This window comes from Chelmon rostratus, chromosome 7 (genome assembly GCF_017976325.1).
Source record: "Chelmon rostratus isolate fCheRos1 chromosome 7, fCheRos1.pri, whole genome shotgun sequence".
Classification (NCBI taxonomy): domain Eukaryota; kingdom Metazoa; phylum Chordata; class Actinopteri; order Chaetodontiformes; family Chaetodontidae; genus Chelmon; species Chelmon rostratus.
The window spans coordinates 6,972,964-6,985,469 of NC_055664.1; the positions used below are offsets into that span (position 1 = coordinate 6,972,964).

Below are 12,506 nucleotides of genomic sequence, written 5' to 3' on the forward strand. Positions count from 1 at the left end.
AAACACTGAATTCTCTCCAGTTAAAATTCCCCTCCCCTGTCACCTCCTGTCATGATTGACAGGATGGATGAGATCATTTATTGGATAGCTACTGGATTTGTTTGACATATCAGTTGTGTTAATGTAGGTGTCCTGATGTTTTCCACACTCAACATATCATCGTCAGATATTTTACCTTGTATTGTCTGTGCAGGTTTGAAGAGCTCAAGCTTCTCATGTGTCTGTTTCTGTGTCTGTATGACTGATTATGTGTGTCATGATGTGCGTGTGTGTGTGTATGTATTTGTGTATACGTGTTTGTGTCTGCTCCCTGTGGTCCCCTCCACAGATCCAGCTATAAGGACTGTAACACCCTTCATCTCCCCATGGAGCGCTTCTCACCTGTCAGACGGTTCTCTGATGGCGCCGCCACCATCCAGGCCTTCAAGGCTCATCTAGAAAACAGCAGCCTCATTAAGCAACTCAAACAGGTACATCACTCTTCTTAATATCAAGGGATATCATCTGCTTTTTTCTCGCATGCCTATTTTTATGAAAAGATAAATATAGTTATTCTTTTCTCTGTCTGTGGGAGAAAATAAGGCACCATTTGTGTGGAGGGTCGATTGGGTTATTGATCGATATCAAACAGCTACTTCATCTGGTGCTGAGATTTCAGAAATTCCCCTCTGGTCTGTACTCTGTTTTGCCACAACCCCCCCTGCCTTTTAAACCACACATAAAAAGAAGGAATGCTAGGGGGCTGCAAACAGTGATGCAACACATTTGACTCTAAAAAGTAAAAAAGTGCAGAAATAGTGATACATCTCTATTAGTCTCATGCAATATTGACCCTCATAGGAATACAAACCAGGGTCTAGGCACTACGAATCTGCTGTATGAACTCAATGATGCAGCATGTGCTTGACTGTTGCATTCTGTCTCTTCTGGTCCCAGTTACCATTTCAATCCATAACAGAAATCGTAAGAAGCCAGTGGTGAAAAAACTGGAATAGGGCTGATGAGCTTGCCTTGCTCATCGTCTTTTTCTTGTCAATCTGAAAAGTATGTGGTTTTGAAATAACCCCTTTTGCCTTAATTTGTCAGCATTTAGTCCACTCATTTGTAGTAGGAGTATTTAAAGCAAAAAAAATAAAAATAAAATAGTGTTGATCTGAGTAAGTTTAGTGCCATTATTCAACTCTGATGAACTGTGTTTGCCCCTGGACTTCAAATCAGGCCCTCAGGAGCTTCTGACATCCTGGTATTAGAGATAAGATCTCATCCTGTGAGCTGCATGGTAATAGTAAGCTAAGACTGGAGCAGGTGGATAACAAAATGAGGAGTGAAAACAGGGTCACTGGTCACGTTTGTGACCAGCAATGCCACAACAGACACCCGGGACAGACTCAGATATTTTGAGAGATTGTTCCATTATATAAACATATTCACATATCACATCTAAGTAGCACTCTGAATGTATTGTTTTTTCCTGTGGTGTTTCAACACTTACACCTAAACATGATTTTACCCTCAAATAGGGGAAATGTCTGGTAATTCAAAAAATGGTCAAAGTGAAAGTGTCGACATCATGATGACAGGGATGAAAGTCAGGTCCACACATCACTTTGCTGATCTTTATCCTGTTTCTTTGCTGTTAGTAGTCAAGTGATGTCCAGAGTGTAAACAAAGCGAACCAGTCCGAGCATTGTCATCAGACACTGACACAATTTAACCTTTCTGTAATCTTGACGCACAGCATACAGTATTTCTTAAGACAAGTTCAAACTGAGCCTTTCACCTGAGAAAACCTCAAGCTGCTTCTTGAGACATCACATCATTCGCAGTGACACTTCAATGAGCTTACCTCACCCAGTCAGAGGCGTAGGTAGGGAGAAAGATAATGATCATGTTCACAGTGGGTGCTTCATCTTAGGCATGTACTGACTTGCTGGGATTATCTCCTCCCAAGTGCTAAGAGGGTTAATATGGATAGAAGAGAGGTTAACACCCACATGACATATAGCCAGGAAAGGACCCCTTAAAAGATCAAATGTTTATTGAAATTTCTGCGACTGGGAAGATTGTGTGACCTCGAAGTCCATTATATGTGCTGCAGCTGGTCATATGCAGGCTGTCGTGTGTTGTTTTCATGAGTTGGGACTTCACAAAGTTATCAGAGAACATCCCACTTGCACGTGGCAGCAAATGTTTTTCGGATTATCAACTAAATGTTATTAGTGTAATTAACCAAAACATGTGCTAAATGTAGGAGTGCGCCTGTGTTGTTCATGCCATTAACTGAGCTTTAGGATAGCAGTCAGCCAGATGGTGACACATGGGCCTAAACCGGGAAATGTAAAGTATAGATCGTTTAGATATGATGGGTATCACTGAGATGTGCCTGCCGACAAGATGGTGATTTCTTACAAATTACTACCACTTAGTGTTGATAACTGATAAATTACTGTTGTTACTCTTTGCTCTGGTAAGAATAATAAATAAAATTTTCTCATGCAGTAAATTTTCTGTCATTTGCTCCTTAGCTATCCTTGGTGAGCTTTCAGCCATCGCTTGATCAAGTGTTGGCTACTTTTCTAGATCCAGCACCTTTCTTAACTGGGGTCCATGACTGTGTTTCCAATAGGAATGTGAGCAGCTCCAGAAAATGTATGCTGCCCAGCAGGATGAGCGATTCCTGGAGCACACCCAGCAACAGCATGTCCTCTACCAGCAAGAGCAACAAATCCTCCACCAGCAAATCCAGGTATGTGATCCTGTCCAATAGCTGTCATAAAGATCCATCCCTGATGGTTGGAGAAAGCACTCTGATGTTTGTTTGAGTTTCTAACCTGTCATTCAGGATGGGTTGAGCTGTGCCACTTTGTAAAGCATTGTGATCTTACTTGCATTGCATTGTAAAAGCGTGTAGCAGCTCCTCTTTACTCTTATGTGATGTATGCATTATATTGAACTACACAGGTGTCTATATAGCGCAGATATAAGCTTCAAAGAAAGTGCAATTGATTTGGTTCTCCAGCGGCTGGGATATTCTGCACCGTGGTCTCATTTGTTGCATCGACTTGATTCCTTTCTGTGGGACACACACACTTTATGTTAGCAGTTATATAATCTCATAGAGCCCGCCTCACAGTCAAAATCAACCAATCATTATATTGAAGATTTGAGTCAAGTGTCATTTCTTTTCTCCTGCAGGGTCTGTCTTTAGGTCATGGAGAGAGCCAGCCCAGTCACCTAACCCACCAGCTCCAGAGGTGCACACACACACACACACACACACGCATGCACATACACACACACATACACACACACACACACACACACACACACACACACACACACACACACACACACACACACACACATTACTCATCAGCTATTGAACGGTGAACAATGAACTTGATACTGTGGTGCAGTGCTATCGACTGAAGTGTTACATCATTGTCATATCTCTCTCTTCTCCTCTCCTACTCTGTCCTGTCCTCCCTCAGGTTGCGTATCCAGCCCTCCAGCCCTCCGCCAACACATCCCAGCAACCACCTCTTCAGACAGCCCAACCAGAGCCCTCCGCCTGGCTCTGCAGGCATAATGCAAGGGCATGGTTAGTAATACTGCTACTAAATTGCTTAAATCCTTCTCAGCTTGCAACTGATTTAGATGCAGCAGCTTTTTTAACTTTCGATATTAAGTAGAAATCGTTCATCATTTTTCCTCTGATCATAATCTTTGTGACAGCTTTTATAAATAGATGGCTGGTTACTTCAAAGCTCAGTTTTGACTGTTCAATCACATTTTAGGCTTACATTTGTTTTTCGTAGCTATGACAGTTGACTTATTATCTTTTAATTTGTTTTCCGACATAGATAATATGCTTCAGGCGTGCTCACTGGCTTTTGTCATTTGTACACAAACATGGACATCTGAAATGTGTTCATTTTTGACATTGTGTTATGAAAGATGAACTAGAAGGCATAGTTTATGCTGACGGTTTTCGTGTACAGCCCCGAGCAGCAGGTGAGTGAACATTTTGCTCATCAAGAACACAGTAACTTGTGATTACTTTTGTCAGAAAACAACTGTTTTTATTTGCTCATTGTTTACTCAGGCAACCATTAAAGGGGCCAGTCAGGAAAAGTAGTAACAGACATTTAGTTGGCTCCCGTGCAAACTTCAGTAGAACAAAGACCTGCTGAAATATTGTAGCTTCAGAAAAACAACCAAGGGTTCAAGACTCAATCTATGCAAGACTGAAAATTGGCTCTCATTTTGAGAGGGGTTTTGGTGCATCAAAGAAAACTTGAAAATGCACGTCTCCTCTCTTAGGAGGTCCGTCGTCAGTACAGTACCAGCACGGTACTCCGGCGCTGTACCAGGGCCAGAGTGGCAGCCCACCTCCCACAGGCTTGCCACGAGTCTCTCTCCCACCCAATCAACAAGCAGCATCTGCGCGCCCCACCGTCCCATTGGCACAGGGTGTACCTCAGCAACAGCAGGTGACTGCAAAGAGCCAATGAAATCTTGTTTTGTTTTGTTTTTTTTAATAATTTTTCTCTCTGCTGGTGGTCACATGTTTTGTGTTTTAATGATGTGACTTTGACTGTTTGTTCAGGTGACCATTCAGGTTCAGGAAGTGGAACTGGCAGGCGGGGCACAGAGACAGGGCAGCTTTTTGTCCACCCCAGGGGGACACAGAGTCCTCGGGAAGCAGCTGAGCGCAGACAACGCCGAGTCGCACAGGTGACCCCACCCATCCTGTCACCACCTCACGTGATGGCGGCCAGACCGTCCCAACAACATCATCGGACTGTTTCTGTGTCTTCTTCCTTTTCCATCTTTTAGTTTTATTTTTGTTGTATTACTCTTCATGACCTCGCTACTCATAACAGACAAGTTCATGCTATTTGTTGTACTTTTTTGTTTATCATTGTGTGATTCTCACTATTTTGTGTTTTACATTTATACCATGTCCATTGATTTTCTACATCCTGCATTTTGAAACCTCAGACAGTAATACTGCTGGTCAGGACAGCGATTTAATGTGTGTGAGCGCAGACTTTGAGGACACTCTTTGTAATCAGTATTGAAAATTGATGTAAATCTCCCATCAACTTTGCTGAGATGACATCCTCAACAAATTCTCCTCCTCAGTGTAGCTGGGTGAGTGGTTTGATGTAAATGTTTCAGAAGTATGTATAGAGTAGGAGATCAGTCATCCTGTGACCCCCTGACATCACCCCCATGAACAGTCCCATGTAACCAGGACTGCCTTCACTGAGAGAACATGTAACGATCAGATGTATCCTTTAGAAATGTCGTTACGCCTCTCAGTGAATACTTGAACCTGGACTCGACCTGAAGTGTTTGCTAGGCTGTCTGTGTGCGGTGATTTAATGAAGGCTTTGTGTAGATTGTTGAAAGCTAGGTGATGTATGTGTGCTGTGTAGAGAGGAGTGGGAGTATGCTGATGTTGGGCAGCATATAGCTAATTTTCCTCTGTATTCCTTCTGTCTCTCCAGTCGCAGCCTTGGCCGCTTCACATTGGGCTACGACCAGGCTCAGTTCAATCCCCACCTCTTCTCTGGTGACGCCGCCTCCCGGGGTGCCTCGGGAGTGGTCGGCTCCTATAGCCCCTACCTGCAGGGAGCCTCGCTCAAAGTCCCTGGCCTGGAGGGTTACCAGAGCGGGGTGGTGGGGACCAGCAGCTACGGCACCCCCTCTACACTACAGCAGGCTCTGCTTTCCCCAACTCCTTTGGACTACCGTCCCCCACAGCAGCATGTCACTCCCACCTTGCAGGGCCTCCTGTCCCCCCGCCACTCTTTAACAGGCCACGCCGACCCCAGGCTGCCCCCCCAAGACCTGGCTGCCCTGCTGAAGAGGCAGAGCCCCCGGCCGTGCCAAGCACCCCCAACACCCCCCAGCGGTGCACCCCAAGAATATGGAGAGATGCTGCTTCTCCGCCAGCTGAGCCAGGGTGAGAGCTTGGAGCCGCCGACACCGCAGGGTGCCTCCGGAGGCCAACACTACCACCACCTCCTCCAGATCCGGCCTCCGGAAGTACAGCCGCAGCAGCACCCGGCCCAGGCACCTTGCACCAGTTTACCTCACTCAGAGAGCATGGAGGAGGATGAGGTACCGACTGGCTACCACCACCCACACGAGGGCCTCCTGGCTAAGGCAGGTGAAGGTCATGAGCTCCTGGGGCCTCCCCGAGGCGGCACCCCGCCCTACAGCTCCCCTACACACAGGCATGGTGGCTACATAAGGAGTGCTCCAGCCACTAGAGGTAAGGCCTGTTTACGCAGCTGCTATAAAACTGACAGTTTAGAGTCCAGAGTCTGTTCTGGCTGACTGAAATATTTACCTTCACCTTTGTGTTGCTGACCTACATTTAAAAAATCTCAGACATTAAGATTAGCACCACAGCAGGGTTTGTTTTTTTTAACTTTCCTTGGAAAACTCATCACACAGTACAATCAGTATAATAATATCACTTATCTCTTCTGCCAGAATCTGAGCATGTGGAGTGCAGGCCCCCAGGGCAAGCCATGGAGGTGCCTGATCATAACGGTGTGGGCTATTCACGAGGTCCACAGGGTGACGCCTATAGGTCCCGTGGACAGCTACAGCGCCACCACACCATCCAGACCTGTGACGATGCCTATGTGAGTGAAACCTCTCTGCTAGTTTCTACAGACCACATTTAGTTCAGCCTGCAGCATGAAAAATTACACATCAAGCTGGGCTTTTCTATGTATGTGTGTCAGTGTGATACCGTGCAAAAGAGAGAAAAAAACGTGTGGCATGTCTATATATACTGGAGAGTATGATGTATTAGCTCATACTGATTACTAGTGTAAAGCTGCAGAGAGCCCATCTTGTAAGCGGATAGCTGAAGGAGTATATGTAGCATCATTTTTATATATATGTAATATTTATTAAGGTGTTTTGTGGGCATCGACACACTATCAGCATGCACAAACAAAATCCTGACTCATCATAGCTGCAAGAAGCTGTTCATTACGTATCACCAGGGTTTGTTGTGTGTCTAAAAGTATTGTTCCCTTTCGATCCAGGATCAGGCAGATCCCATGTCTGGGATGAGCCTGTTAGCTGGGAAGGCACTGAGCTCTGCTCGCATGTCAGATATTCTCAGCCAGACGTCACTGACAGGAAGCCAGCAGCTGCACCAGCGGGAAGAGTCCGGTCAGTAGGAGACGTGCATTCATCTACCCTGTGGATTTTCTTTGTCCATATCAGTAAAAGATGTGCGTTTTTCTCGTGCAGTGTGTGATGTCGAAGGGGAGGTCCATGCGACAGCCTGTTACCCCTCCTCCTGCACCAGTGACATGCTCCTCAGCTACAAGCCCCCTGACCTGCAGTACAGTATGGAGCAGGCTGGGGTTTAGCACAGGTACACACACACACACACACAACAGAGCAAAGGTTTAGTTGGAAGAGATTATTTTGTCTTTGTAGACAGGAATACTTAAAATAGCTTCAAACACATTTAAAAGCTGCATTAACAAATGCAAACTCAAGATTCTTTATCTTTAAGACCTGTGTATGGCCCCTTTAATCCTAAATGAGCAGTATGGCAGCCAAAGCTTGTTCAGCAGGTCCCTTTTGGCTCCACACCACCCTATGAATGACTTACTGAAACCCGTTTTTATAGAGTTCATATTATAACCTCCTAAGAAGTGCTTCTTGACCTTTCTTTTATGGTTTATTCAACATTTATTACCAGGCTTTCTTTGCATTTGTCCATTTTATCTGTTTGTGTTCACTCCTGATTTTTTATGTGATGAAAGTGACCGTGTCTATAAAAAGTATTCCCTCCCTTGGACCTTTTCATGTTTTGTTCTAAAAACACCATTAAGCTGTTTTACACGGATTAAACAAAAACAAGCTCTTAAACATCAAATGAAAACCAATTCATCTGATTTATGTATGAAGGTGACACAAAAAATGATCCCTTCAAAGTTTTCCCCCCATCAGGTCAGTGTTTAGTAAAGGTGCCTTTAGCCTGTAGAGTCTTAATCTTTAATGACAGACTTTACAATGAGGGACTTTCAGTGCTTTTGAATAATTTTATATTCTTCTGATCGGTGCTTTTTACTTAACTAGTTACTGTTTTGTTTTGAATTTGTCTTTGTCTGCTTCATGTTGTTTTTGACAGGAAATTGACTTTCAGATTTGTACCTTCCACATACAAGTCAGAAAAGACACAGAAGCCCTAGGGGGAAAACATTTTTTGTTGGTCATTGTAACAACTTCACAGATTTAGTATTACACTTACATAAAGTTGCATCGAAGCAGCAGAGGCTGAGATATCCTGAATTTTCTCTTTTTGATATGGGTCACGCTCCAAAAGCAGTGGATCAGTATTCAGTGGTGTCTTTCAAATGCCATACCTCCAGGTTTCTGTTAAAAATGTGTAGAGAACCCTGGAATATCATCAACATAGACTGTTTCTTCTTTCCATCTGTCTTCTTTTAGGACGGGGTGTATCCTGTGTACAGCAGTCCATATCAGCCATCCTGAGTTGTGTTGACTTGAGTTGAGCAGCATCATGCCAAACCACCATCGTCTGCCCAAGCGGGGGCGCTCTACGTCCATCTATCTGTCTCCATCTGTCCCTGGGAGGGCAGTTTGTGCGAGCGAGGGGTGCACTGTGGGTGGGTGTAGACGATAGGGGGGTGGGGGTCACAGGTGGGGCTGCGGGATTCAAAAGTCAAAGTGCCAGCATTTTCTGCACAGACATCCAGCATTCGTTGCCGCCGGTTGTCTTCTTTTCACCTCCCACCGTGATTAGATTGGGGTTCCACCCTCCCTCCCTCGACTCGACCCCCCGCCCTCCACACCCACCTGCTGCCCTCACCTCATCCTCCCCTTTCACCCTTCATCTTCTAAAACTGTTGGCATACTTCATTATGTGCCTCATAGGCCAATGCATCGATACAGTCACACTTGCAGGAACGTAGAGTCCAACAACACAAAGAAACAAACACACTGCTGCCACAAACCCAAAGTATTCACATTAGGGGTGTGCGTGCATGCGTGCACGTGCGTGTGAGTGACTGAGAAGAAGAGGTGAGCGGAGGGGAAAGGTGTCCGTGAGGTTCAGCTTGCTCCACCGTCTCCCCTCCCCCCCTGCTGTCCCGCAGCAGATCATTCCGGAGCGGGCTGAAGCCTCAGTGGTGGTGGCCCCCTTTTTCGGCCGGGCGGCGGGTGTTTTGGATCAGGCTCCAACTGGGCAACAAAACCGGTCTCTCCAAAGATGGAGCTAAGTGACATCGCACAGGACAAACCAGCTCTCTCATTGTTTTTTTTGTTTTTTTTCGTTCTGGCATTCTTTTTTATTTTATTATTCATTTTTACGGCTAATGTCCATGTAGGCATTATGGTCAATATTGTTACTCTTATTGTTATTACTGTTTTCTGTAAAAGAGGTTTTATTATAATGAATATTGTTATTATTATCATTATTATTATGAAAGGAAAAACAGTTCTGTGTTGCAAGGAAGACAACATTGTTCTTTGGTTACTTAAGTAATTCTGCACTTTCAGTTCAGCTATTCTCTCTGTCTGTTTCCACCCCTCCTCGCAGTCCCTCTCTCATGCTGTTACCCTGCTTTTCTAATCCACCCTCCCCGCCTCATGCAGCCCTAACTTTCCCCTCCTTGTGTTGCCCCTTTTCTCCATCCTCCTTCCCTCTCTCCCGTGTCAGTGACAGTGTATTGCATTGTGGGTAGTTTTACCAGACATTTGCTCCTTTCCTTGTACAGTGATGCCATGTATAGAGCGCTATTGCAATTTCTGTATCAAATCTCTTCTTTTTTGTTACTTTTTTTTGTTGTTTTTAGATGTTGCTGGGGAGGCTTTTTTTATATTGGTATTGTTTATCATTTGTATTTTTGGATGTCTTCAAAATGTTTTCTTTTTTGTTTGTTTTTGTTTTATGAATCTTGAGATTTCTAGCCAAAAGAGGACAGAGAGAAGAGAGACAGTGCTCTTTCTGTGTCGTAAAGAAGATTGTTCTTATTTGTTTTAATATTATTATATCGAGACACTTGAATAAGAGGAGAGTAATTATTTTGTGTTGCTTTTTAAAGTATCATTTCAATCGATGTTGTTGTGACTGTCATTCTTGTTGATGTTGGGCCTGTTCTCTGTTAATGGGGTAGTTGTGGCAGGCTATACATGGTCAGGCTTTGGGCTTTGTCTGGGTTGGTTCGGGTGCTACAGAGACTCTTTAAAGAAAAAAAAAGACAAAAAATGAGGAATAACTTGTAAAATAGCTGACATATCATCATAAACATCACAAGTGTGGAGACGGACAAACCCACTTCTTTCTCTCTCTCTTGCTGCCCTGCCTATCTGCTGTGATCCTCCCACCATCTTTTACTACATCGGCTTCTGATCGGATGACGCCTTATGGACATGGCTCCTCCTCCCAAACTAATCTTGTCACTATGGCAACCAAGGAGGAAACTACAACTACTATTACCCAAACCCCCCTCTCCTCTTTTACTTTTCTTCAAGATATTTCCTTTCGGCCTTGCTTTGTTCTCCCTCCCAAGCTTGGAAGGGAAGATCGGAGGCTGTGTTCGATGCACAGTTAGTGAATTTTGTAGTTGGATACACCTGGACGCACCTCCAAACATAAAAGGGAAACATTTCAGGAGGTGACCATAGGAATGAACTGTTTGAATTGGACTTCCACGTCAGAGGAATTACAAGATTGTGGGCAGAGCGGGGCCAAATGTGCCCACCTTTAACACTTCTACAGAGGTCTGTGCCCAAAGCCGAGCTCAAGCACAGCCAGATGGAGATTACAGCACACTGGGGAACACAGCAGAAGATTGAACAACCCCCTCCCAACACCACCACCTTTTTTCCTTCTCCCTTTCTTTTAATTTTATCTTATCATTTGACCTCTGTTCATCTTCTCATTACACAATACCCTTGGATATAGAGCCCAATAAGGCCAACAAGAGACTGGTGCAAAGAAAAAAGCTCCACTTGTATGTGTTTATACTGGCCAGATTTCACAGTACCTGGCTGCAGGTTGACTTTATATATCTGAGAGCTGTAGGTGGTGTCATGCAGCGCCTGTGCTTTCCATTTGCACCATGTCACTTCCTGTTTACCAACATGCATGCCCGCGGGCAGCAGGTGGAATTAGCTTTAGCTGTGAATCTGAATCTTTAAAACAATAGTGCAGTGCAGGAGTGAACAGTAAAGTGGGATGGATTTATGAAGTTAACTGTGTCTTCTGTTTCTTGCCAAACTGAGTCAGCATGTAATCAGGCTAAAGAAGCTTGTTTTCATTCCATTCAGCTCTCATTCATTCCTGTTTCAGATCTGCCCTCCTGTTTTCTCTCATTGTTTACACCAAGCCAAAACTGAGATCTGGATGAGAGAAACGGAGAGGTACTGTCAGGAATCGGAGAGGAAATGGATTTGATGGAAGGCATTGCGTGTCTCTTGTCCCATGGCAGGATAGAAATTCTAAAATTAAGACCAGAAGGCTCCACTTTGTCTAATATCGTGATGGAGGGGAAGAGCAGAGGCACACAGGAAGGGGCAGCTCGAGTGAATGGAAAGCACTGCAGATGATTCACAGGTAATGGGGAGGAGAGCGCTGTTTCACACACATCTTCTGCCTGATCAGACTGACCCTTGTTCCCCTCCTTTTATCTTTCTGAACTCTTCCATTTTCTCCCACCTTATATTTCCATCCCGGCCTCCCTGCTCAGCAAAGCCAGCTCTCTGCTCTACTCCTGTTTCTTAGGTTCTTTTTGTTTTCTATTGGTTCATTTTGTCTTTTTTTTTTATATTTTATTTTATTTTATTTTTGTTTTTATGTTCATTTCTGTTGAGTACAAAAATACTAAAGTGCAACAACAATGATTAAAAAGAATATCAACCAAACTGAGATGAATAAATAAATATATATAAATAAAGAAATAATTTAAAAAGGTCATGGCTCTTGTGTTTTTGTGTTACCTGCTACATGCCTGTCTGGATTCAAGATACAATAGCATTTTCAGCTCTTATAGTGCACTTTACTAAATGTTACCTTAGAAAGATTTTAGCAGTGTCACAATATTGGATAACTAATGGACCTTACAATTTTTAAATTTTTTTTTTTTTTTTTGCACATTTTAACTTTCATGTGTTTTTTTCCTAATTATTTTACACTTTATCATTTTTATATAATCATTTTTGCTTGAGAAATAAAAGAAATAAAAATTTTAACAAAACAGTTCTTGATTTTCTGTCAACTGACTAATCGCTCCATCTCTACTTATTATACAGTTGTAAGCGCACATTGATTTGCAAAATGACTTCACAAGAGAGGAGCAGGACTGCACTAAGTAGGAGTTGAGCAGTAAGTTTTTGCACAGGTGACGAAACAAAAAGCAAACACACTAATGGGGAAGAAAGAAATGTGCTGGTAAGATCAGTGAAGAAACAACATTATAAAACACACTAGCATA

General features: G+C 43.7%; 1 protein-coding gene across 2 annotated transcripts in view; it reads left to right on the forward strand.

Moving 5' to 3' along the window:
* Window positions 1-11,962, forward strand: part of sik3 (SIK family kinase 3) — a 33,480-nt gene extending 21,518 nt beyond the window's left edge. For both annotated transcript variants that reach the window (XM_041940179.1, XM_041940180.1), the window contains 11 exons: window positions 329-470; window positions 2,627-2,746; window positions 3,196-3,254; window positions 3,492-3,601; window positions 4,324-4,493; window positions 4,610-4,737; window positions 5,517-6,286; window positions 6,511-6,665; window positions 7,077-7,206; window positions 7,288-7,414; window positions 8,500-11,962. In XM_041940179.1, coding sequence (XP_041796113.1) covers window positions 329-470; window positions 2,627-2,746; window positions 3,196-3,254; window positions 3,492-3,601; window positions 4,324-4,493; window positions 4,610-4,737; window positions 5,517-6,286; window positions 6,511-6,665; window positions 7,077-7,206; window positions 7,288-7,409 — 1,906 coding nt within the window. In that variant the 3' untranslated portion in view covers window positions 7,410-7,414; window positions 8,500-11,962. The remainder of the gene's footprint in view (window positions 1-328; window positions 471-2,626; window positions 2,747-3,195; window positions 3,255-3,491; window positions 3,602-4,323; window positions 4,494-4,609; window positions 4,738-5,516; window positions 6,287-6,510; window positions 6,666-7,076; window positions 7,207-7,287; window positions 7,415-8,499) is intronic.
* The last annotated feature ends 544 nt before the right edge of the window (window positions 11,963-12,506 follow it).